Source organism: Phacochoerus africanus, chromosome 3, assembly GCF_016906955.1.
Source record: "Phacochoerus africanus isolate WHEZ1 chromosome 3, ROS_Pafr_v1, whole genome shotgun sequence".
Taxonomy (NCBI): domain Eukaryota; kingdom Metazoa; phylum Chordata; class Mammalia; order Artiodactyla; family Suidae; genus Phacochoerus; species Phacochoerus africanus.
Genome location: NC_062546.1, coordinates 196,659,364 through 196,685,939, shown reverse-complemented (window position 1 = coordinate 196,685,939; position 26,576 = coordinate 196,659,364). Strand labels below are relative to the sequence as shown.

At 44.0% G+C, this 26,576-nt stretch overlaps 1 protein-coding gene across 1 annotated transcript; it reads right to left on the bottom strand.

Annotated features, from left to right (window-relative positions):
* Window positions 1–288: 288 nt before the first annotated feature.
* LOC125122295 (probable G-protein coupled receptor 148) lies at window positions 289–23,811 on the bottom strand. Its single transcript, XM_047770504.1, has 3 exons — window positions 23,614–23,811; window positions 9,357–9,441; window positions 289–2,048 (listed from the first exon to the last, which is right to left on the bottom strand). Exon 3 carries the CDS (start codon window positions 2,024–2,026, stop codon window positions 1,112–1,114), a length of 915 nt encoding a protein of 304 aa, XP_047626460.1. The 5' UTR covers window positions 2,027–2,048; window positions 9,357–9,441; window positions 23,614–23,811; the 3' UTR covers window positions 289–1,111.
* Between the last annotated feature and the right edge of the window lie 2,765 nt (window positions 23,812–26,576).

Genomic DNA, 26,576 nt, shown 5'->3' with positions numbered 1-26,576 from the left:
TTCCGGGAGATAATTTATTTCATACTACTGCCCAAAACTTACTTAGATTTAAATTATGAGTTCCCATGTTTAAACCAGTTCAGTGATCTCCTTATTGATGCCATTCCCTTTGAAAGCTGTTGAGATAACCCAAATAAATTTTTCTGGGATCCAGAACAGATAATTCTGTATTTGTATATCAAAGTAAAAGATATACTGTGTTTTTGTGAGCATCATAACTCATCCATTGTCATTCTTTATATTTTATTTCATTGAGAGGAAATAAAATAAATAAAAATTTTGCTTGAAATAATTTTGCCTCCTAATATCCATTTTTCTTTCCTTTCCTGGTATTAATGACCCCAATTTTTAGCTGGAGACACTGCTACCCTACTAAAATTTCCTCCCACTCTCCCTTAAATCTAGGTCATAACTACATGACTAAATTTTGGCCAGTTAGATGTAAGAAAAAGTGTTGCTTAACTTCTAGAAATTGTCTTTAGAAGGAAGGTATGGAGATTTCTTTGCCCCTTCCTCCTTCCTGTTGGCTGGAGTGCAAATGTGATGACAGGAGCACTATTAGCCATCTTGGGTCATGAGGTAGTAAACTAACCACAGAGTAGAGTAGAAGAGAATAAGCCTGTGGCCTGCAGAGTGGCCACATAAGCCTGGATTGTGTTATCTCCGGATTTCTTTTACATAAGAAAAAAAATCAGTCTCTAACTTTTTATACTCACTATTATTTTGTTTCTGACTTGTTATTATATGTAGCCAAATCTACCGCTAATTAATATAAGGGGAAGATCCAAACTTCTCCTCCTATCAACCATGGACTCTATCTCAGTTTCTAAAAACAAGTGCATTCTCAAAAGCTGACCAACTCCTAAAACACAGAAAGGCATGCTGCCCCAAATGCTAATCTCAGTTTAAAGACATGAAATGATTTCACGGAGGCCAACTCAGTGTATACAGCAACACGGTTTCTAAGCCAGGTGAATAAGTTTGATTTGCTCATATTACTTTCAAAATCAAATTGAGGCATCAATTTTGAATAAACAGCAAATCTTCCACCTTAGCTGACGGTCCATTCATTAAGACTAGCATTATTGATTTAAAATGGCTCAATTTTGGTTTAAACTGTCCCTCTGCTGTTCATCGTGTGGCCACACTGCTGTTGACAGCACATCCTATAGTATAATCTGCTTTGCAGCTCTCTATTCCAGAGTCCATAGATCAGAGGGTTAAAACACTGGGCAAATGCAAAGACTGCAAAGAGCACCAGATTTAAAGCAGAGAAAAACACGCCACACTTCTTTCCCAAACCTATGAATGACAGGGTTGGTATTACATGCAAACCCAACTGCATTAAATGGATAAGGACTGTTTTCCTTGCCTTGATATTGGACTGATTAAAGTGGCCAGCCCGTTTCCCTTCTTTGTATATCAGAGAGTAACTTAGAAGAATGATAGACAGAAGGAGGAAAAGGAAAGCCATGCCGATGGCTCTGGCAGGAATGCCATTCAAGATCACCGGGCAAAGGGGTTCAGGTTTTAAAAGAGCAACCCAAGTGGAGTTAGTGCCCTCTATGAAGAATAAGCAAACATTCTTCAGTATAATGATTACCCAGATCCCAGCCAGAATCCGGTATTTAACTGAATCTACAAAGGACAGAGATTTCAAAGGCCAGCAAATCACTAGGTAGGTGTGGACAGCCATCAGGGCCAGAGTGAAGAGAATCCCTTCCCCAACACTGAGCTGTGCCCCGAATACCACCCAGCACATCAGCAGGGAGCTGTTGGCCAGCATGGCCCGCATCCCCTGGAAAACCACCCCCAGGCCACAGTAGGAGGAGATGCACAGCAGGTGGTGGCAAAGCAGGATGTATCGGACCTCCCTTCTCATCTTGGAGTTCTGTGACACTATGGAGACGATGAGGACTGTGGTGAAGGTGGCAAAGCAGAAAGCCACCACGTATACAGAGGCCTTCACTGTTGCTTCCAGTCTCGGCCAATGTGACGTGTTGCAGTGCTCGGAAGACACGTTCATGATCTTCAGGCCACCTTGGCTCCTGCAGGAGAAAGAACGACAAAGGATGAATCTGCGGTAAAGCTTCTCATGTGGTCTTCCAACTCTGACCTTGCGGACAGTCTCAAGCAACAGAGTATATGTTTTTCGTTACAGATGATGGCAGCTTTAGATAGTGTCGACGCGGATCAGAGAAATTATCTGGGGAGTTCCCGTCGTGGCTCAGTGGTTAACAAACCCGACTAGTATCCATGAGGATGTGGGTTTGATCCCTGGCCCCGCTCAGTGGGTTAAGGATCCAGAATTGCCACAAGCTGCAGTGTAGGTCTCAGATGCAGCTTGGATCTGGCTTTGCTGTGGCAGTGGTTTAGGCTGGCAGGGGCAGCTCTGATTTGACCCCTTGCCTGGGAACCTCCATATGACATGGGGGCAGCCCCAAAAAGACAAAAAAAGAAAATCATCTGGGGGAGTTCCCACTGTGGCTCAGTGGGTTACGAACCTGACTAGCATGCATGAGGATGTGGGTTTGATCCCTGGCCTCACTCAGTGGGTTAAGGATCCAGAATTGCCACAAGCTACAGTGTAGGTCTCAGATGCAGCTTGGATCTGGCTTTGCTGTGGCAGTGATTTAGGCTGGTAGGTGCAACTCTGATTTGACCCCTATCCTGGCAACTTCCATATGCTGCAGGCACAGCAGCTGCATCCCTAAAAAGACAAAAAAAGAAAAGAAAAAAGAAAAATCATTTGGAGTCTTCATTTCAGGTGAGTGAGTACCGTGATATTATGATTTATAATAAGAAATACACACACACACACACACACACACACATATATATATACATACTTGGTCTTCATTTCATTTCTAGCACAGAGCTAAAATTCTTGGAACACGCTAAGCGATGAGATTGAGGGGCATTTGTTATGTTAATGAGGTGACTTTTGGAAAGTCCCTAAGTCACCTGAGAATAGGGATCCCTCGGAGGTGGGGAGGTTTGAGGAGGGGGGCCAACCATGTGATTAAAAGGTTGGAACTTTCAGTTGCACCCTTTCCCCAAACCTTCAGGGAGAGGAGAGGGGCTGGAGGTTGAATGAATCATCAGTGGCTAATGATTCAATCAATTGCGGCTATGCAATGAAGCCTTCCCCAAAACCCAAAGGACAGGGCTAGGAAAGCTTCCATGTTGGTGAAGATTCAGGGACAGTGACACACCAGGAGAGGGTGTGGAAGCTTTGTGGCCCCTACCCACACCTTGCCCTTTGCATCTCTTCCGTTGGCTATTTCTGAGTTACACGCTCTTGCACTAAATGGGTGATCTAGTAAGTAAAATATTCTCTTGGTTCTGTGAGCCCCTTTAAGGAAATTAATCCAATGCAAGAAGGTACACAGGTGGCAACCTGGCCTCCCAACTGGTGTCTGAGCAGGGATGTGAGGAGTCTTATAAGACTGAGCCCTTAACCTGTGGGGTCTGGCTCTGCCTCCAGTTTTACAGAATTGAACGGAGTTGAAATGTAGGACTCCCAGCCTATGATGAAGAATTGCTTTGATTGTGGTGGTGGGAGGGGTTCGGGGGGACTACCACACAGGAAATAGGATCAGAATTTTAAACATATGCTCAAATCATCTAAAAGGGGGGGGGGGGATTGAAAGGTGTTCTCTAAATACTCCCAGCAAGTTGCACCAAAGCAGGTCAAAGTTTTATTCCTTAAGCCTCCTTTTCCATCTTTGTGAGAACTTTTTTCTTCAATTTGGAGGATAAACCACAACTTTGTCAAGGTCCATGATTAGCTACCAAACCCTCGCTAACATTTAATGCAGGCAAATGTCTATGGGAAAAATTAGGGCCAAAGGTGTGAGGAATGTGGGGAAGTTGTTGCTGCAAATGGATCCGGGTCCCTAAGACGGGAAAGGGAGAGCAAAATGATAATGAAAATGAAAATGATAATGAAAATGATAATGACGGCAATCGTGGATGATGAAGTACTTTCTAGGGATCAAACACTTTCCTCAGAGAATATTCCTTACTAAGTCTGGAGTATGTTTTATTTTTTACCCCATGGTTTTTGTTTGTTTGTTTGTTTTTGCTTTTTAGGGCCACACCCTCAGCGTATGGAGGTTCCCAGGCTAGGGGTCAAATCGGACCCCTAGTAGCCACTGGCCTGAGCCACAGCCACAGCAACGCAGGATCCCAGCCGTGTCTGCGACCTACACCACAGCTCACGGCAATGCCGGATCCTTAACCCACAGAGCAAGGATCGAACTCGTGTCCCCATGGATGCTAGTCAGATTGGTTAACCGCAGAGCCACGACAGGAACTCCATCTACCCCATGGTTGATTATGCACTTTTCACAAGTGGGAAACCTCAGATGTAGGACAAGTAACAAGCTACTCAAGGTCGTACAGTTGTCACCTTGGTCGGGCCAGGATTTGGATTTGGAACAAGGCCTGAGCTGTCTCTCTCAGCCACGGCAAGGCCAAAGGGATGCATTCTCCCAGTGCGTCTTGGGTCAATGTCATTTGGCCAACTGGACCCATTTGTAGGAACGCTTGTTTCTACTGCTGAGGGGCTGGAAGAGGGCATGCCCAGGAAGGTGCTGGGATCTCAGTGTTGCTGCAGGATGGGGCCCACTAAGACGGTAAGACGTGCACAGTATCCTGATAAAGCTTCCCAAGCATGCACAGCACACTGTGTGGCATCTTGGAAGCTCCCAAATGACAATGTCATTGCTGTCTCTGTGGAAAGTCTGCTGGAGAAATACCGACAGTTGCCTCCCCACTGCCCTGCAGCCAAGCGCGTGGGCCCCTCCTTAGCCTTGCCGCCTCGCTTCCTTACGGCCTTCCTCAGACATCGCCTGCTCCTCCATCACAGAAGCTCGGACGGGGAGTAAACTTCTGCCTCATGGAAAACCATTCTGCAGACTGTGCTGAGTCCATCAGGGTCTGTCACTTAAAAATCGAACCCAAGGATTCTCAGAGAATGCAGTTCGAGTGCAATGTCATTGACCTGCCAGTCATGTTGGCGTGCAGATGAGAGGAAGAGGGAGAGACAGAGAGGGGTAGGGGAGAAGCAGAGAGAAGCAGGGACCACGAAGGCCCCGGCAAGACACAGAGCAAATGGGGGCTCCTGGACTTCCGGTTCCACCAAGAGGCCCTGCATTTTCTGTCCTTGGTTCTGAAAACATCACGCACACCCCTCTACTATTTGCGCTAGCTTAGATAAGTTTCTTTTCTTTTATTCTGGCTCCCAGAGATCAAAGTATATCAAATGGATCCTGAAGAGGCACAATAAATACTATTGATTTCCTAAAGGGCCAATCACAGTGGAGGTACAACCACTGCAAATTCCTAAGAATCTAAAATGCCAGATTCCTTATGAAATCCTTCACTGAAGGTGTAATTTTTTCCCCCTACATATTGTATTTCACCCTCTGTGGAGACTTTTCCCTATTCTGATGGATTTTTCTGCATTGTCATGCTGTTAAACTCCAGGCATTTACTCTCTCTACTCTCCAGCTCTTCAGCAAGGAACAGAAATCGTAATGATCATTGTCATTGTCAAGATTTCTTTTAGCTGCAGATTTTTGAGTCTGCAAGAACTCCTCAATAATGAACAGGAAAATGCACATCTGCCTGCACATCTGACAGCCTCCCTAACAGCCTTTTCCTTAATCTCTGGCTCCCAGAGCACACGGCTGTAGCTGCCCTCAGGGTACCACCTTCAAAATTAAGGACTTCCTTGGGCGTTCCCCTTGTGGCTCAGTGGTAACGAACCCAACTAGTATCCAAGAGGTTGTGGGTTCGATCCCTGGCCTTGCTCAGTGGGTTAAGGATCCCATGTTGCCATGAGCTGTGATGCAGGTCGCAGACATGGCTTGGATCCCACATTGCTGTGGCTGTGGTGTAGGGTGGTGGCTGCAGCTTAGATCTGACCCCTAGCCTGGGAACTTTCATATATCTCAGGTGCATCCCTAAGAAGTAAAGAAAGAGAAGAAACTGAGGGCTTCCATAAAGACTGCATGAAGCCCTGGTAAGAGAGAACCCTCTACCCTCAGCTGGGGAATCATATGAACTGAGCTCTAGGCCTAGATCTGCTGCCAACAATGAGTAAGATTTCGGATACAGAAACCCCTGTGCTTCTCTGGTCCATGTCCCCTTACCTCATACTCAGTCATCATGGCCAAGCTCCACATCCTTTCTCTCTGTAGCTATAGTCAACCTCATGCGTATCCCCAGGGGCCAGCTCTTAACTCAGGCCTGGAGTATCTGGGCTTTTCCCTTATTCCTGAGAATAAGATTATCCCAACATCTGCCCCAGAATGTTCTCACCTCATTCCTTGTCTCACTAACCTGAAAGGAGCCCCTGGACCTCTAGGACAGGGACTGCCTCGTGCTTCCAGACCCCATCTCAGGATCTGAAACCCAGCCTCTGAGCCCCAGACTTAAGGTGGTTGCTCCTGGCAGGATCCACAGTGGTGACAGCCTCCCTAACAGCCTGGCCCTCCCAACAGTGCCCACTCCTGAGCTAACTGTTGGTGGGTGACTCAGCTGATGGGTTACTTTCCTCATTATTTGGTCTTGCTCCCACCCACCCCCATTCTGCCCAGAATCCCAGTGTTGCACTAGAGCACCCCTGCTGGAGTCCTCATTCCTGCTCAGCTGGACTTCCCTGCACCTGCATCCCACCTCTCCTCCCCCCTACACCTGTCTAGTTCATTTGACAGCACCTTCCCAATGGCGATGAGTAGGGCTTGACCGACTGTGTTCTAAGAGGTACAGAGCACGAGTGACTGTCATTATGTGTCTTCTAGAATAAAATTTGCGAAGCTGTTTCTGAATTACTGCAGCTACAGCTGTAATAAAGGCTACACTACAATACCCTCCCTCCAGAGCTGAAAAGATTTCAGGAAACTATGGTTGAGACCAGGCAAAGACTAGTTTCTTTAGTTTTCTAACATATTTGAGGCACAAATAAACACAGCACAGTGTTTCATTGCTCTACTCAACCAATCTCTACTGAGCTTGGAAATAAACCATGTATTATTCTAATCAGTCTAGCGAAAAAGTGGTAAAACAGAGGCATCGGCCTGCAGAAGCTCCTGGTCCAGTGGAAGATGCAGGGTACATTGTAATTCACAATAACCAAAAGCATCATGTCTAGTTTTAGTCATTTAGAAAATAAAAAAAAAGCTGGAGGTGCTATGGGAGGGTTGTTTAGAAATAGGAGCTCTCACTGTGGCCTGAAGCAGTCCAAGAGAACTCCCTGGCGGAGCAGAGAAATGAATCAGACCTTTCTTTTTTTTTTTTTTTTGTCTTTTTGCCTTTTCTAGGGCTGCTCCCAAAGCATATGGAGATTCCCAGGCTAGGGGTCTAATCGGAGTTGTAGCCGCTGGCCTACGCCAGAGCCATAGCAACGCAGGATCCAAGCCACGTCTGCGACCTACACCACAGCTCACGACAACACCAGATCCTTAACCCACTGAGCAAAGGCAGGGACCGAACATGCAACCTCATGTTTCCTAGTCGGATTCGTTAACCACTGCGCCATGAAGGGAACTCCGAATCAGACCTTTCAATGATGAAAACTAGAGCAAAGCAGGGCAAGGGTGAGGTGGGGAGGGAGAGGAGAGGTACAGATTCCAGGCAACAGAAAACAGTGGGAACCAAAGTGGGACCATACCCCGTGTGTCCAGGGGACAATGAGCAGATAGATTACTTTTGGTGAAGGCTTGTTTAGAGGACAAGCCAGACAAATTAAAGCCAGGATCAAATTTGTAGGGCCTTGATGCCATGCCAAGTGTTTAAATTCATTTTGTAGGCAACAAGGAGGCTTTCTTGATTAAAATTAAGAGCAGCCCATGCTCCCGGTGAAGAGCCAATAGGAGATGTCCAGCCCTGCCTGTATATGGGTATCTGATGGGAGCTGGGCAGAACAGACAACCTCTCCAAGGAGAAATTTGCACAAAGAAGGCAGCACAACCATCACAAATGGCTTAGGATACTTTTTATGCACATGAACTCTCCAGAAGGGTTGCAACTCCACAAAATCAAAGAGAGCAAGTATCGCTGCTTATCATTTATTTATGAGGCCCCAAGAAGATGGGTAATTTATTCAGGATCATGCAGCCAGAAAGACTCTCCCAGCCTCCACTTATATTCCTTCTTGGGGGTGTATTTGCATATCAAGAGCTCTTGGCCAGCAAACCCATAGAATGAGCCCTCATCCATACCTATCACCTCTGCTGAAGAACAGTTCTTAGAGTCTTCTTTCTGGAATTCTAAAATGGGGAATAACTGTTTCCTTCTAGCCTAAAATGTTACCTTGGCTTCAGTTGTGAAAGAAAACACTGAAGCAAAGACAGGTCAGCAAAGAATTACAGTATGTCCACAATTGTCCCCCAAAAAATCAGAATCGGCCACCACCACTCCCTACACAAATTCCATGAGAAGTACATGTGTGGGAGGACTGGTTGGGGTACATACAAGACCAGTGAAGCACCCAGGTCTCATCCTAAGTGCCCTGCTTGGGACAAACCCCTAACGGCAGCATACTGCTCTCGGGAGAGAGGCTGACTATACAAATGGATTTGGCCAGACCATTATATAAAAACAGAACTCTCACCCATGACCTGCAGCAAACTAATGGGAAAACCAGGGTTTCATTACAGTAACCGACCCGGTGAGGCAGCCTGTGGTAAATCAGACTTGGGTGGGGGAGGGGGCCAGGTCAGGTGGCTGTCTCTTTCTGCTGATAATCCAGGAAGCCAAACAGCAACCCCTACAACAATCAGTCCAAAACAGCCAGGACTTGATGACTAGCTGACAATTTCCGTATTTTTGTCCCTGCTTCCAACTTAGGACCAACCAGAATAAGTCAAATATGCACCCCTAACCAGTCACATAAGATGCCCTGTTTCCTGCTGGCCACCTCCAGCTTCCCCAGGCCCACAGTCCCCCATTAGGGCCCACCTGAAACCTTCCCTTTTTTTCCATCAGAAAGCTTTCCCACGCCTCTACCTGTCTGTGAGTCTCTACCAAAATGTGGGCAATGGTGGCTGACTCCCTTGTTGCAGCAAGCTCTGAATAGATAGGCTTTGCTTTTCTCCTGGGGCTGGTCTTTGTTTATGTCCACACGGGAGTGAAAAGACAGGGCTATTGGCTTTGCATGTTGAGCTGATTGATCTGTGGCAGCCCGCGCTTCCTCTCCATCCTCTCCCCCTTCCTGCCAGCACAGGGGCATAGTGGGGAGCTTGGGTCAAGTGAGGTGGATTCCCTTCGTGGAGGGGCAGCTGCTACCTTGGCCTCATTACGAGCTCTGGGTCATGGAGTAGGGGGAAATTTCACTCTCCTCTCACCTTTGGAGGTCCTCCAGGCAACCATTCCTGAACAGACACCACAAATCAGAGGAACACTGGATGTGTATAAATGTGGGTGATGGGCCTGGAAGAGAGCATAAGAAAATTACACTTGGTTATAACAAAGATAAGACATAACAGCAGATAACATGTGTTGATTGCTCACTATAAGACAGTGCCACTGGGGGCTGACTTGCTTCATCTGCACAACAAGCCCGTTAAGTAGACTATCATTATTATTCCGATTGTTCAGTAAAGAAAGCTGAGGGGTAGAGGAAGAAAGTAACTCACAAGGGTTAATTAGCTCATGACATTGATAGTGGAATTTGGACCAGGCAGTCCAACTCCAGAGCCCGCTCCCTAAACCACTGGGCCAGGGGTCCCCAGTCAGCGAAGGCTGATAATTAAAGATGTAAAAGGTGCCCCTCACTTCTTCCCAGGGAGCTGCGGAGAAGACTGCCTTTAAATGCAATTCCCAGGATTTCTGGGATAACATTGTGTTTTTGTTGTTTGAGTTAGGAAAAAAACCAAATATATTGCGGCCATACTGATGAACCATGTTGATACTTATGAACTGAATTCCTGAGGAAGAAGAAGGAGGAGGAGGAGGAAGAAGGAGAAGAAGAAAAAGAAGGAGAAGAACAGGAAGGAGAAGAGGAAGAAGAAGGAGGAGAAAGAAGAAAAGAAAATGCTGAGCAGGTGTCAAGGTCAAAATTGTGTCCCACCCCCCCAAAAAAAAATTCAAATGTCTTACCCCCCAGAACCTCAGACTGTGACTGTATTTTGTAGATAGGGTCTTTAAAGAGGTAATTAAGTTAAAATGAAGCCATTGGGGGGATTAAGATGGCAGAATCGAAGGACTGGAGCTCAACTTCTCTCCTAAAAACAACAAAATTTACAACTAAATGCTAATCAATCTTCAACCAAATGGACCAGAAACTTTCAAAAAGATATCCTACCCCAGAAGACAAAGAGGAGGCCACATCAAGAGGCAGGAGGGGCGATTATGCGATATAAGTAACCCCATACCTCCCAGGTGGGAAGGCCCACAGACCATAGAAAAGATCAATGAAATGAAAAGCTGGTTCTTTGAAAAGATCAACAAAATTGATAAACCCTTATCCAGACTTATCAAGAAAAAGAGAGAGGACTCAAATCAATAAAATTAGAAATGAAAAAGGAGAAGTAACAACAGACATCACAGAAATACAAGGGATCATAAGAGACTACTATATGCAACTATAAGCCAATAAAACAGAAAACCTAGAAGAAATGCACAAATTCTTAGAAAGGTACAATCTTCCAAGACCAAACCAAGATGAAATAGAAAAGATGAACAGACCAATCACAAGTACTGAAATTGAAACTGTGATTAAAAAATTTCCAACAAACAAAAGTCCAGGACCAGATGGCTTCACAGGTGAATTCTATCAAACATTTAGAGAAGAGTGAATACCTATCCTTCTGAAACTATTCCAAAAAAATTGCAGAGGAAGAGATACTCCCAAGCTCATTCTATGAGGCCACCATCAACCTAATACCAAAACCAGACAAAGGTACCACAAAAAAAGGAAAACTACAGGCCAATATCACTGATGAACATAGATGCAAAAATCCTCAACCAAATACTAGCAAACTGCATCCAACAATACATTAAAAGGATTGCACATCATGATCAAGTGGGATTTACTCCAGCGATGCAAGTGTTCTTCAATATCTGCACATCAATCAGTGTGACAGACCACATTAACAAACTGAAGAATAAAAACCATATGATCCTCTCCATAGATGTGGAAAAAGCCTTTGAAAAATCCAACACCCATTTCTGATAAAAACCCTTCAGAAAGTGGGCATAGTAGGAACCTACCTCAACATAATAAAGGCCATATGTGACAAACCCACAGCTAACATCATTCTCAATGGTGAAAAGCTGAAAGAATTCCCTCTGAGATCTGGAACAAGACAATGATGTCCACTCTCTCCACTACTATTCAACATAGTTTTGGAAGTCCTAGCCACAGCAATCAGAGGAGTAAAAGAGATAAAAGGAATCCAAACTGGAAAGGAAGAAGTAAAACTATCACTATTTGCAGATGCCATGATGCTATACCTAGAGAATCCTAAAGACTCTACCAGACAACTGTTAGAGCTCATCCACGAATTTGGCAAAGTTGCAGGATACAAAATTAACACACAAAAATTGATGGCACTTCTATATACTAACAGCGAAAGATCAGAAAGAGAAATTAGGGAAGTGAACCTGTTCACCAACACATCCAAAAGAATAAAATACGTAGGAGTAAACCTACCTAAAGAGACAAAAGACCTGTACTCTGAAAACTCTAAGACGCTGATGAAAGAAATCAAAGATGACACAAGTAGATGGAAAGACATACCAAGCTCTTGGATTGGAAGAGTCAATGTTCTCAAAATGACCATACTACCCAAGGCAATCTACAGATTCAATGCAATCCCTATCAAATTTCCAAGCACATTTTTCACAGAACTCGAAAAAAGTATTTTAAAGTTTGTTTGGAAGCATGAAAGGCCCAGAATAGCCAAAGACATCCTGAAAAAGAAAAATGGAGCTGGAGGAATCAGGCTCCCTGACTTCAGACTATACTACAAAGCAACAGTCATCAAAACCATACGGTACTGGCACAAAGAGAGACATATAGATCAGTGGAACAGGATAGAAAGCCCAGAATTCAACCCACGCACCTACAGCCAACTAATCTATGACAAAGGAGGCAAGAATATACAGTGGAGAAAAGACATCCCCTTCAATAAGTGGTGCTGGGAAAACTGGACAGCCACATGGAAAAGAATGAAATTAGAACACTCCCTAACACCATACACAAAAATAAACTCAAACTGGATTAAAGACCCAGATATAAGACCAGATACTATAAAACTCTTAGAGGAAAACATAGACCAAACACTCTCTGACATAAATGACAGCAACATCTTCTCAGATCCACCTCTTAGAGTAATTACAATAAAAACAAAAATAAACAAATGGGACTTAATTAAACTTCAAAGTTTCTGCACAGCAAATGAAACCCTAAAGAAAACAAAAAGACAACCCAAAGAATGGGAGAATATATTTGCAAATGAATCAACTGACAAGGGATTAATCTCCAAAATTTATAAACACCTCCTACCACTCAATACCAAAAAAAAAAAAAAAAAAAACTCCATCAAAAAATGGGCAGAAGATCTAAACAGACAATTCTCCAAAGAAGACATACAGATGGCAAAAAAACACATGAAAAGATGTTCAGCATCACTCATTATTAGAGAAACGCAAATCAAAACCGCTCTGAGGTACCACCTTACACCAGCCAGGATGGCCATCATCAAAAAGTCTTTGAACAATAAGTGCTGGAGAGGGTGTGGAGAAAAAGGAACACTAGTACACTGTTGGTGGGATTGTAAATTAGTGCAACCACTGTGGAAAACAGTAAGGAGATTCCTCAGAAAACTAAACATAGAACTACCATTTGATCCAGCAATCCCACTCCTGCACACCTACCCAGAGAAAACCATGACTTGCAAAGACACATGTACTCCAATGTTCATTGCAGCACTATTTTCAATAGCCAAGACATGGAAACAACCTAAATGTCCATCTACAGAGGAGTGGATCAAGAAGACGTGGTACATATACACAATGGAATATTACTCATCCATTAAAAGGAACGAAATATCAGCAGCAACATGGATGGACTTAGAAATTATCATGCTAAGTGAAGTCAGCCATACAATGAGACACCAACATCAAATGCTTTCACTGACATGTGGAATCTGAAAAAAGGATAGGGTGAACTTCTTTGCAGAACAGATACTGACTCACAGACTTTGAAAAACTTATGGTTTCCAAAGGAAACAGTTTGGTGGGTGGGGGGATGTGCTAGGGTTTTGGGATGGACGTCCTGTGAAATTGGATTGTGATGATCATTGTACAACAATAAATGTAATAAATTCAAAATAAATAAATAAAAAAGAAAGGAAAAAAATGAAGCCATTAGGGAAGCAGTCATCCAATCTGATTGATGCCCTGTGTTCTTATAAGAGAGGAAATTAGGATATACAGAGTGAGACCCTGTGTGTGCTCAGAGAAAAGGCCATGTAAAGAGGCTAGCAGGAGGCCAACCATCTGCAAGGCAAAGAGAGAGGCCTCAGGAAACCACCCCTGCCAGCACCTTGATCTTGGACTCCCAGCCTCCAGAACTGAGAAACTAAAAGTCTATTGTTTAAGGCACCCAGACCATGGCATTTTGTTATGGCCACCTGAGCTCTCTGGTACAGCAGGGAGAAGCAGCTATCAGCTACCACCTAACATCCAGGTAGCTGAGAATGGCTTTCCATGGCTCCAGCTAGACTCCTTCCAGAACTTGTACCTGGGAATTTCTGAAGAAGGGAAGATCTCTGATCTCTGAGATGGAGAAGAGCTTTCCTTTCCCAGGTGCTTATTGTTCCTGGGGCAGTGTCTGCCATTATCTGACTCACTGCCAATGAGAAGAACTCATCAGCTGAGAACAAACTTTAGAAATGATTTCCAGCATTGAGGGGTTGCTGGCAGAAGGCCAATGAGAAAAAGTGGATACTTCCAGAATGGCCCTGAAAACCCTTCCCAAATAATCAGACCTTCTCCTCTCCCACAATAAACATGCCACCTTCTCTTTAAACATGACTTCCGCTTTGCTCTAATCTTGGCCTTACTTCTTTGGTACTTTAAAAATCATTCCAGTGTGTGAAGCCGCTGGGATCACCTCTGTTATTCTCTTCCAAGCGGGCAGGAAGGAAGGGAGGGAACTGGTATTTACCGAACACCAGGCACTTGACATCAAGAAGAAGCACTTGCAAAACAGTAGCCGTGATTGTTAACCATCTGGAAACAATTCCCAGAGGTGACGGGAAGAACCGGGTGAAATCACAAAGCCTCTGAAGGTGTATCCTGTGACTTCTAAAGGCAGAAAAATCACACATTTTCCTAGTGAGTGTTTTCCCAGGCATTTAACTTTTGAGTGTTAGCCTACTTTTTTTTTATGAAAAGGGAAATCCTCCAGCTTCCTTCCTCAATTGTTTTCTCATCAAAACTTTGATCTACAGAAGTTCTTATAAGCACTCCTAGGATTCCTTCATCTAGAGACCCACTACCTTGCTTTAGAAGACACTTGGCCTTTTCTAAACTACTTAATGTTCAAAAACACTTCTTAAAAAACAACGTGAACCATACACCTATGATCAATTCATCTCTGACAAAGGAGGCAAGAGTATACAATGGAGAAAAGACAGTCACTTTGGCAAATGGTGTGGGGACAACTAGATGATCACACGTAAGTCAGTGAAGTTAGAAGACACCCTCATGCTATATACACAAGAATAAACTCAAAATGGCTTAAAGACTTAAATATAAGACATGATACCATAAAACTCCCAGAAAAGAACGTAGGCAAAACATTCCCTAACACAAATCATAGCAATACTTTCTTACATCAGTCTCCCAAGGCAAAAGAAATAAAAGTAAAAAAATAAACAAGTGGGACCTAATCAAATGTATAAGCTTTTACACAGCAAAAGAAACCATCAACAAAAGAAAGACAACCTATGGACTGGGAGAAAATATTTGCAAACAATGTGACCAATATGGGCTTAATTTCCAAAACAGGCAAAAAGCTCATACAGCTCAATATCAAAAACACACGCACTCTTGAGAAAAATAATGCATATATATGTATGTTGTACAGCAGAAGTTGACACATTATAAATCAACTATAATTTTTAAAAATTTTTTTAAAAACCACACACACTCAAATAATGGGCAGAAAAATCTAAATAGACATTTCTCCAAAGAAGACATACAGATGGCCAGCAGGCACATGAAAAGATGCTCAGCATTGCTAGCTATTTGAGAAATGCAAATCAAAACTACTATGAGGTATCACCTCATATTGGTTGGAATGATCATCATGAAAAAGTCTACATATAATAAATGCTAGAGAAGGTGTGGAGAAAAGAGAGCTCTCCCACACTGTTGGTAGGAATGCAAGTTGGTACAGGCACTACACAGTTTGAGGGTACCTTTAAAAACTAAAAATAGAATTACCATATAATTCAGATATCCCACTCCTGGGTATATATACAAAGATCCAAATTCAAAAAAATACTTGTACCCCAATGATCATAGCACCACTATTTACAACAGCCAAGACATGAAAGCATCCTAAGTGTCCACTGATAGGTAAATGGATAAAGATGTGGTACATATATGCAGTGGAATACTACTCAGCCATAAAAAATAACGAAATAATGCCATTCACAGAAACATGAAAGGACCTAAAGATTATCACACTGAGTGAAGTAAGTCATACAGAAAAACAAATACCATATGACATCACATATGCAAAATCTAAAAAAAAGATACAAATGAACTTGTTTACAAAACAGAACCAGACTCATAGATACAGGAGACAAACGTATGGTTAACAAAGGGGAAAGGGGAGAAAGATAAATTAGGTATTTGGAATTAACAGATACATACTACTATACAGAAAATAGATAAACAATAAGGATCTACTGTGTAAAACAGGGAACTACATTCAATATCTTATAATAACCGGTAATGGAAAAGAATCTGAAAAAGAATACATATATATATATATATATATATATAATGCACAAATTTTTTTTTTGTCCTCTTGCCTTTTTAGGGCCACTCCCACGGCACATGGAGGTTCCCGGGCTAGGGTTGTAGCCACCAGCCTACACCAGAGTCACAGCAATGCGGGATCCGAGCCACGTCTGCTATGAACACCACAGCTCACGGCAACGCCAGATCCTTAACCCACTGAGCAAGGCCAGGGATCAAACCTGCAACCTCATGGTTCCTAGTCGGATTCGTTAACCACTGAGCCACAACGGGAACTCCTACAGATATTTATATATATATGTATAAAATTGAATTACTTTGCTGTACACCTGAAACTAACACAACATTGTAAACCAACTATGCCCCATTTAATTAAAAAAAAAAAAAAACATGCTCATGCATCTTAATTGAACACCACAAGATTTTGAAAAAGGAGGCTGCTCATGGATGGGGCAGGATGAAACAAATCCCCAAACCTGGAAGATAAGCAAATACCTGAGAAGGAAGTATTGGAAAGAAAGTAGCTCGTGAGGAATGATGATGAAGCTCTTTCCTTTTAGAACTTAGATAACCACAGGTGTGTGTGATCCACATTATTACAGTAACAATGATGTCTGTATAAACAAAAAGGACACAATGTAATGACAGATTTCACTGTCCTATAAATTGCAGAAGAAATAAGGCATAGGACTCATTCCAGGATTTCAGAAAGATTGTTCACTACTAACTATAACAGTGTCTTTCGTAATAAATAACATTTTCATGCATCTTAGAAACTTAAGCAATGAGTTTATAGGAAATGACGGTACGCTGGTTAAAATAATACAGTCATTCAATTTTACTTGGCTGGAGTTCTCTGCAACGACATGGGACGGACCAAGATACAAAAGTGGCAGAGGTGGACTGTTATTCAATCAGTTGGTGAATTCCAGTGAGGTGCATGGACCTAGGAGCTGGGATATTCAATAACCAGTCTGAGGCAAGACTCTGATGTCAGGCAGCTTACACAATCCTGAATCTTCTGACAGTTCTCCGCAGGGAGTATGCAGATGGTCTTTCTCCCTTCCTGCCTAATTCTCCCGATAACAAAGCTCAATATAATGTCTATAAACCACAAAGAGCAAACGTCAATATGAGTGTTGCTAAGAAAATGATTCTGCATCCTATTTTCCAGAATCTCAGAGAATTTTGTCTTTGGTCTATTAGTTTGTGTCAACAAGTGTTTACCTTGTAGCATTTACTTTTGAAGTATGCTAAAGTGATTTCAATGTTACATTGTTGCAGTTATTAAGCCTGTTAAAAATTAATTTACCTGCATATGATTTTAATATTATTAGAGTTTCTAAAATAACACAAAACCACCAAGATGGCAACTTTTGTGCTTTGCTAGTAGGCAAACGTCTAACCAGAGTCAATGGTTTTCTTTCATTGCCCAGAAAAGATAGTTGACTCATCCTAAGCATCAAGACGTATCCCTCCTGTCTCAATAGGCTACGTCTGGCTTTAGCAAAAAGCTAGATGGTTTATCAGTACAATCTTGGCAGAGTTGATATCAGCAGATTCCATGAAGTGCTTTGGTTTTCTCTCTCTCACCCTGCTTTGGGAAGTATTGCAAACTTTCTGTCAGGCTTAATTCTACTTTCCCAAATTAGGGTACAATTTAATTATAGCTATTCTTTTTTTAGAGCTACACCCAAGGCATATGGAAGCTCCCAGACTAGGGGTCTAATCGGAGCTACAGCGGCCAGCCTATGCCACAGCCACAGCAACTCAGGATCCGAGCTGAGCCTGTGAGCTGCAGCACAGCTTGTGGCAACACCAGATCCTTACCCACTGATTGAGGCCGGGATAGAACCCGCATCCTCATGGATACTGGTTGGGATTATTACTGCTAAGCCACAACAGGAACTCCCTAATCATAGCTATTCTTACTAACTTTTTAATATGCTGTGATTGGCCTTACTGATGGAAAGACGCTCCCTAAGATTTAAAATCTTACATGTAATATACATTGTTTGGTTGAGTATTCCCACCTTTACTAGCTATCTTTGCACTTTCATAGTATACCTATCATGGAAAGTTAACTCTCTAGACCTGAAAAATGTATGGTTTTAAAGAAATCTTAGAACTGAAAGTTAAAATTCATGGAATGCCTTGAACTTTGGCCTGTTCTGAGAACTTTTATTTAGCACATAATTGACTATTAACTTGAATTTTTGTTTATTTATTGTATATGGATTTCTCCCAGTTGTCAGAATGTTTGTATTTATAAGGTTCCTTTTATAGGTATATAAACCCACCTATCACAGCAAATTCACTGCTACCAAATAAATGGACATGCATGTTCCCACAGCAAAGTCCACTTACATCAAGTTATCAAAGTCTTGGTTGTTTTCATTAGCATTTATATTTGCCTCTTAGAATTGACATAGAATTTTGAATCATGTTTATAGAGGAAATGCCTATTTCAATATCTATTCTTGTGGTTATTTTAAAATATGGCCATATGTTGATCTTTTTATTTAATGGATTTATTCTCAAATAAAAATGCTATTATTGCCATTATTGTTATTTTTGCAAACATTATTTGTAACCATATTTTGTGTTTTTCAAAAGAACTTACATTCTAAGGATTCTTGACAAAGAAAATTATTAACTTTGAAAACTCTCAGCTATACTACCATGGAACATTTTTGAGTGACCAAAAAATTTAGAATCAGAATTTTCAAATTTATGCTTATATCCCAATCTCTCCCATTTACACATTTACATCTTCATTCAAGAAACATTTATCGGGCACCTACCATGAGGATGAGTCTGCAAAAATGAGTGAGATGGGGCCTCCACCCTCAAGAAATTTACTTCGTTGATTTGCAAGTGGGAGCAAGAGTGAACACTGGGTTCATTCATGGGAGGCACGGCAAAAACATAGGTAAGTTTCAAATATTTAAAACTGGAGAATACATATGAAAACCACAAACCTTTAGAATAAAGAAATAAAATAAAATAAAGTGAGTTCCTTTCTCCTCGTCCCAAAGAGAGGATCTGGGGAAGGTATTCTTCCTTCTCTTGCTTGAAAAACCAGGGCAGGAGATGGTGAGATGAATCTATCGGGGCAGTACGGACATGGGGCTAGCGGGACAAGCCTCCTAGAAAAAGCAAGGGCACCAAAAACTTTACTAAGGCTATTTGAGAAAGATAGAAGGGGTAAAGAAGCCCTCTAGAAAACTACAACTGTGCCAAAAAATAAAAATAAAAAAGCTGGCATGGTAGATAGGAAATGAGGGCAAATCTGAAAGAGGGAAATTTGTATTTATTTTTATTATTTTTTCTTTAGGGCCACACCTGGAGGTTCCCAGGCTAGGGGTCGAACCGGAGCTGTGGCTTCTGGCCTAAGCCACAGCCATAGCAACGCGGCATCCAAGCCTTGTCGGCAACCTACACCAGAGTTTAGGGCAACGCCAGATCCTCAACCCACTGAGCGAGGCCAGGGATCAAATCCACATCCTCATGGATACTAGTCGGGTTCGTTAACCACTGAGCCACGAAGGGAGCTCCAAAGGGAAACTTGTAGATGATGCCTACAGAAGGATAAACCCTCAAGAAATTATCTGACTTAAGGAAACACATGTTTCAATGGTCCAGTTAGCTAGATCTAGATACTGGTCAGCTTGGGGGTTTGCTTCAAAGAACTAAGCAGCTTCCAAAGCCATCAGGATGCTGATGCAGAGAAGCTACCCCACCAAAGAACAAAGGAGCTGCCATCCCAGGGATTCTCTGTGAACAACCCAACGGGATGGATCCAAGTTGGGTGCCAGGCTCTCCTGGGAGGGGAGGGCGGACCTTCGATAAGGGAATAAACCCCAGTGAGTGACTGAGATGAACAAACCCATCAATGGGTCCCAACAGATGCACAGCTGTGCTACACTCTGGCATAGTGAGACTGGCACCAGCATTCAAAGGACCTTCCGAGAGAACTCTCACATTCCTGCCTTCCCTTCCACCACCTCCTTGGCCACTTGAACCACCCACATCCAATCTAAAAAATAAAACAAACCAGGGACTATAACAAAAGAGAAGCAGACTCGCAGATTTCGAGTACAAACCCGTGGTTACCAGTGGGGAGAGGGGAGGGGGCAGGGGCAATAGAAGGGTAAGGGATTAAGAGGTACAAATGATTGGGTATAAAGCAAGCTGCAAGGAGTTCCCACTGTGGCACAGTGGGTTAAGGATCCGGCTGCCGTGGCTCAGATCACTGCTGAGGCCTGGGTTCGATCCCCGACCCAGTGCGGTTGATCCAAGGATTCTGTGTTACCAAAGCAGCCTCTCAGGTTCCATCCCTGGCCCAAGAACTTCCGTATGCCATGGGTGCAGCGCCATTCAAAATAAATAAATAAATAAAATAACAGGAGTTCCTGTCGTGGCTCAGTGGTTAGCGAACCCGACTAGTATCCATGAGGTTGCAAGTTTGATCCCTGGCCTTGCTCAGTGGGTTAAGGATCCGGCGTTGCCATGAGCTGTGGTGTAGGTTGCAGACGCGGCTCAGATCCCACGTTGCTGTGGCTCTGGCGTAGGCCGGTGGCTACAGCTCCGATTCGACCCCTAGCCTGGGAATATCCATATGCCGCAGGAGCGGCCCAAGAAATAGCAAAAAGACAAAAAATAAAAATAAAAATAACAAAGCTACCAGGACATATTATATAACATGGGGAAACTTTAAAAATTGTGAACCGGAGTTCCCATCATGGCGCAGTGGTTAACGAATCCGACTAGGAACCATGAGGTTGCGGGTTCGGTCCCTGCCCTTGCTCAGTGGGTTAACGATCCGGCGTTGCCGTGAGCTGTGGTGTAGGTTGCAGACATGGCTCGGATCCTGCGTTGCTGTGGCTCTGGCGTAGGCCAGGGGCTACAGCTCCAATTCGCCCCCTAGCCTGGGAACCTCCATATGCCGAAGGAGCAGCCCAAAGAAATAGCAAAAAAAAAAGACAAAAAAAAATTGTGAACCACTATATTATACACCTATAATTTGAATAATACTATATACCAATTATACTTCAATTTTAAAAGAACCCTGGTGGTCCCATCGTGGCTCAGTGGTTAATGAACCTGACTAGCATCCGTGAGGATGTGGGTTCAATTCCAGGCCCCGCTTGAGAATCTGCTTTGTTCAGACTTTCAACCTGCCCTGATCTCAAATGTGTGTTTGCCACGTCATTTAGGTCTTGACTTGCTAAATGTCTATTTTCAAAACCCTGAATATTCTGATGATCCAGGATTGGTGGCCACACACGGCCATTTGCTTTTTTCAGAGTTGTCAGAGTGTGACAAGTCCCCGCCTGGACCCCAAGGAAACATGACCTGGTCACAAGGCAACTGTACCTACAGGAGGAAAGGCAGTCTCTAGACAGGGAACCATAGGTGATAAAAGAGATGAGCCAGGAGTTCCCATCTCGGCTCAGGGGTAACGAATCTGATTAGTATCGATGAGGACTGGGGTTTGATCCCTGGCCCCCCTCAGTGGGTTAAGGATCTGATGTTGCTATGAGCTATGTGGCTGTGGTGCAGGCCGGCGGCTGAAGCTAAGATTCCACTTCTAGCCTGGGAATTCCATATGCTGCAGGTGTGGCCCTAAAGTGAAAAAAAAATGAGCAAAAAAAAAAGGAAAGAAAAGAAAGAAAGAAAAAGAAAGGAAAGAAAGTGAGTGGGGACCAGACTGGGGACTTCAGTTTGTATGACCAGAGCTGTAAGAATCTGCATAACCCCAAAAGGATGTGACATTTTGCAGGTGGCCCTCCCAGAAAGAATGCACCCAACCTTAGACTTGGAGATGGGGAGTTCCCTTCGTGGCTCAGCGGTTAACCTGACTAGTATCCATGAGGATATGGGTTCTATCCGTGGCCTCACTCATTGGGTTAAGGATCCAGTGTTGCCGTGAGCTGTGGTGTAGGTTCCAGATGCAGCTTGGATCCCGAGTTGCTGTGGCTGTGGGGTAGGTCAGCAGCTCCAGCTGCAACTCGACCTCTAGCCTGGGAACCTCCACGTGTAGCCCTAAAAAAAACAAACAAAAAAAGACTTGGAGATGGTTTACTGATAAGGTTACGGTGCCTCTTTGTACAACATCAGGAGGTGACTAATTCAGTCCTGGAAATGTGATCCATGGAAACCATTCAGTGTCATTGTAGGTGCAACAGAGAGGATATTGTAATAAAAGATAAAAATAGGAGGATACTTGTTCCCTTGGAAGCAATGAAAAGCCAAGACCACTGAAGAAGCAAAGGGGCCTTGAGGAATGTAGGATCCTGATCCACTTAACAAGTACATCTCTTAAGCTGGGCTCTTCATTATTATTTTTTTTTTCTTTTTTTCAGGGGGGGGGGATTTCTTGGGCCACTCCCACAGCATATGGAGGTTCCCAGGCTAGTGGTCCAATCAGAGCTGCAGCCTCCAGCCTACGCCAGAGCCACAGCAACGCAGGATCCGAGCTGCAGCTGCAACCTACAACACAGCTCATGGCAACACCGGATCCTTAACCCACTGAGCAAGGCCAGGGATCGAACCCGCAACCTCATGGTTCCTAGTTGGATTCATTAACCACTACACCATGACAGGAACTCCCATTATTATTTTCAATGAGTACCTCCCATGTGCCAGAGTGCTATGAAAAGTGTCTATAGTTAATTAAGTGAAAAAATAAGGCAGAACTCCTACATTTACAGAGCTTACAGACTTTTAGGGAAGATAGACATGTAAGCAAATAATTTCAATACTGAGTTAAGTGCTTTCATTCAAACTGTCAGAGGAAGAAGTTGAATCAGCCCAGAAATTTCAGGGAAAACTCATAGGCAGTGTCTAGAAAATAATAAGGATTTGGAGTTTCTGTTGTGGCTCAGCAGTAACGAACCCAACTAGTACCCATAAGCACACGAGTGCAGTCTCTGGCCTCCCTCGGTGGGTTAAGGACCCGGCGCTGCCATGAGCTGTGGTGTAGATCACAGACGCAGCCTGGATCTGGTGTTGCTGTGGCTGTGGCGTAATCAGGCAGCTACAGCTCTGATTTCACCCTTCCCTGGGAACTTGCTTATGCAGCCCTAAAAAGACAAAAAAAAAAAAAAGAAGAAGAAGAAGAAGAGAAGATAATAAGGATTCATCCATCCAGGGAGCTGGCCTTCCATTCATTTATTTATCATGTAGGTGCTGGGTACCTCTGATTGGTCTAGAGGCTGTGCGTACAACCTTTGGCGAAACAAACGCGGTCCCTCCCTGAGTGAAGTTTACATTCTGGTGGGGGAGTGGATGACATTACCAGGAGAAACACAGAATGGTTCCTTAAAACCATCCAATATCCACCGTCTGGCCTCATTTCCTCTCCCATTTGTATTTTCTTCCTGAGCCCAGAGTGCCTTGACCCCTCAAACTGGAGCATTTTGATCCTTTGGGTCAGTACAGCTCTCATGGCAAAACTGAAGTGCCAGTTTCTTGCTTACCATCCCAATGGGATCATTTCAGAAGCACAGGATCAGATAAATGCAGAGCTGAGAATCAATTTCAAGCAGAAATAAAAGTGAGCAATGCGATGCCCAGACTGCCATGAGAACTTCTTACCTGCCTTCACCAGCGGAGGTCTTTTCTGCCAGTGGAAAAAGTTCTCCTTTCTGGGAAAAAGTATGTGGAAGAGCAGCAGGAGTTTCTTTATGAATCCTGCAAAGAACTCCCAAACCCAGCATCTAACAGATGTGGACCCAGGGACAAGCCCGACTCTGACTTCTCCCAGAACCCTGAGTCCTCAGACCTGGGACCCCTTCTGGGTGACTTCAGCCAGTGTTACATGATGATTTCCGGTGCAGAGAAAGCCAGGGACTCTCTAGGGTGCCCACTTCCTGAAAAAATACTCGGCACCCTCTGTCTGAGAAGGAAGTGGAGCAAGAGCCCAGAGCTTCCCCTTCTGCACACAGGGATCCCTCTGCAAAATGATGCATGCTCTCTGTACCCCTTGTGGGTTGGGACCCAATTCATTGTGTTTTAAAGTGTCAGGGAAAATGTCTCCGGAGAAGGCTAAAGCTGTTTCCACCCTAAAGTTAGGGGAAAATTCTAGCCACTGGAACCAGTGGTTTTAAATCAGATTAGCCTTCAAAGATCTCAGATTATGCCTTTAGAAATGACCACAGTTTCATAAAGAGGCAAGAGAAAGGCAGTTAATAACTTTTTCAAGACATGGTTGGTACCACTCTGAAAAGTCATATTTCCTGTTTGCCCACATGTCTGGGTTTTGGGGGGTTTTTTCGGTCATGCGCTAGGCATGTGAAAGTTCCAGGGTCAGGGTCAAACATGACCTACAACAGTAACCAGAGCCCCAGAAGTGACAACGCCAGATCCTTAACCCACTGAGCCACAAGGGAACTTCCTCAACATGTCTGCTTTTTTCTTTTTTGTCTTTTTGCCTTTTCTAGGGCCGCTCCCACGGCATATGGAGGTTCCCAGGCTAGGGGTCCAATCGGAGCTGTAGCCACTGGCCTACGCCAGAGTCACAGCAACTCGGGATCCAAGCCGCGTCTACAACCTACACCACAGCTCACGGCATTGCCAGATCCTTAATCCACTGAGCAAGGCCAGGGATCGAACCCGCAACCTCATGGTTCCTAGTCAGATTCGTTAACCACAGAGCAATGACGGAAACTCCAATGTCTGCTTTAAATCTCTCAAGATTACATCGCAAGTGCTAGCCACCAGCTTTTCCTTATATGTATAGCTTTTATTTTTTAAAGTTATTCAAGTAGCACATTTCTTGTTAAAAGGGAACAATACAGACAAACATAAAAAGGAATTTTTTTTTTTTTCCTTTTTAGGGGGCTGAACCCACAGCATATGGAAGTTTCCAGGCTAGGGGCTGAATCAGAGCTACAGCTGCCGGCTTACACCACAGCCACAGCAATGCAGGATCCAAACCGCATCCACGACCTACACCAGAGCTCACAGCAACACCAGATCCCCGACCCACTGAGCAAGGCCAGGGATCAAACCCTCATCCTCATGGATACTATCGGATTCATTTTCACTGCGCCACAATGGGAACTCCTAAAAAGGAAAATTTTGAATTTCTCCTGGTTCCACCACTTGAAGATAACCACTGCTGACATTGCTGTAATCCTTCCAGCCTATTTTCTGGGATTAGGTGGATCTTAGGAGGAGCTTCTCAACACCCATTTCACCCGACACCATTGTGGGGCATCCATGCAGTTTTGTTGGGATTTATCCCATGCTGAGCACCTGTACAGATCTTGATTTGGCTAAATTAAATTACAATAATCTCATGGTCTTGCCACAGTGTTTGCTTTGGGGACTAGCACCTAATGCAGATCTGAGCTAATCAGTACAAAGCAGCTCCCTGGCCACCAGGAAAGGCACAGGATCAAGATGGTCCATTCAGGGAGTTCCCGTTGTGGCTCAGCAGAAACAGACCTGATTAGGATCCATGAGGATTCGGGTTTGAGCCCTGGCCTCACTCAGTGGATTAAGGATCCGGTATTGCCATGAGCTGCGGTGTAGATTGCAGATGTGGCTCCCATCCTGAGTTGCTCTGTCTGTTGTGTAGGCTGGCAGCTATAGCTCTCATTTGACCTCTAGCCTGGGAACTTCCATATGCTGCAAGCGTGCCCCCCCCAACAAAAAAAGATGGTCCAGTCAGAGGGAAGCCCAGAACTCCTGCTAAAGGGAGGAGGTGGGAGACACACACTCACTCCTCTGATTTTGGGCTTGGAGCCCTGGGGGCTATTGGCAGCCTTCTTGCCACCACACAAGACAAACCAGCTCTCAGGTAAGGCAGATACTTCAGAGGCAAGAAAAGAGAGATGAGAAGAAATTCAGTTTTCAAAGAACTGGCTGAGTTGCTAAAATAAGCTAACTCCAAAATCGATCTTCCTTCTGGAGTTGCTAGTTAGGTGAACCAATAAATTTGCTTCTTGAAATCAGTTCACATTGAGTTTTCTATGACTTTTACCTTGCTGGATCATATGGTAACTCTATTTTTAGTTTTTAAAGGGACTTCCATGCTGTTCTTCACAGGGGCTGCACCAATTTCCATTCCCACCAACAGTGTAGGAGGTGTTCCCTGACTTTTTCTATCTTTGTACTGATCAGTTTTGTGTTGTTTGTACTTTTACAATGAGGCTGAATTCATATATTGAGTTCATAATTTTGAAAAACAATACAAAAGTTTTAAATAAGAGTAGGTAAGACTCCAGAGGTGGGCACAGCATGCCACCACTAAACGTCTTGTGAACAGGCATCGCCTGTGGTCCCAGTCTCCTCAGGGGTCACTGCTGAGAAGGGCCTGGCAACCAAGTGCCACCCATTGCCCTCACCCCTCTAAGAATGCACACACATTGCCATTGCCACTGCCGAGGGCTCTGGGCACCCCCACCAGAGTCCTGTAATCAGAAGCAGCCTGTGCCCCCACTTCCTCATGGCTCCTTGTCACTGCCAAGGGCCTGGCAACTAGGCACCGGCTACAGGCACTGCCCATTGCCCCCAGCCGCTATAAGCACATGCGGGCTGAACACCTGCACACC

Coding starts and splice junctions, on each gene's coding strand:
- LOC125122295 (XM_047770504.1), bottom strand. CDS start 2,026: ATGAACGTGTCTTCCGAGCACTGCAACACGTCACATTGGCCGAGACTG.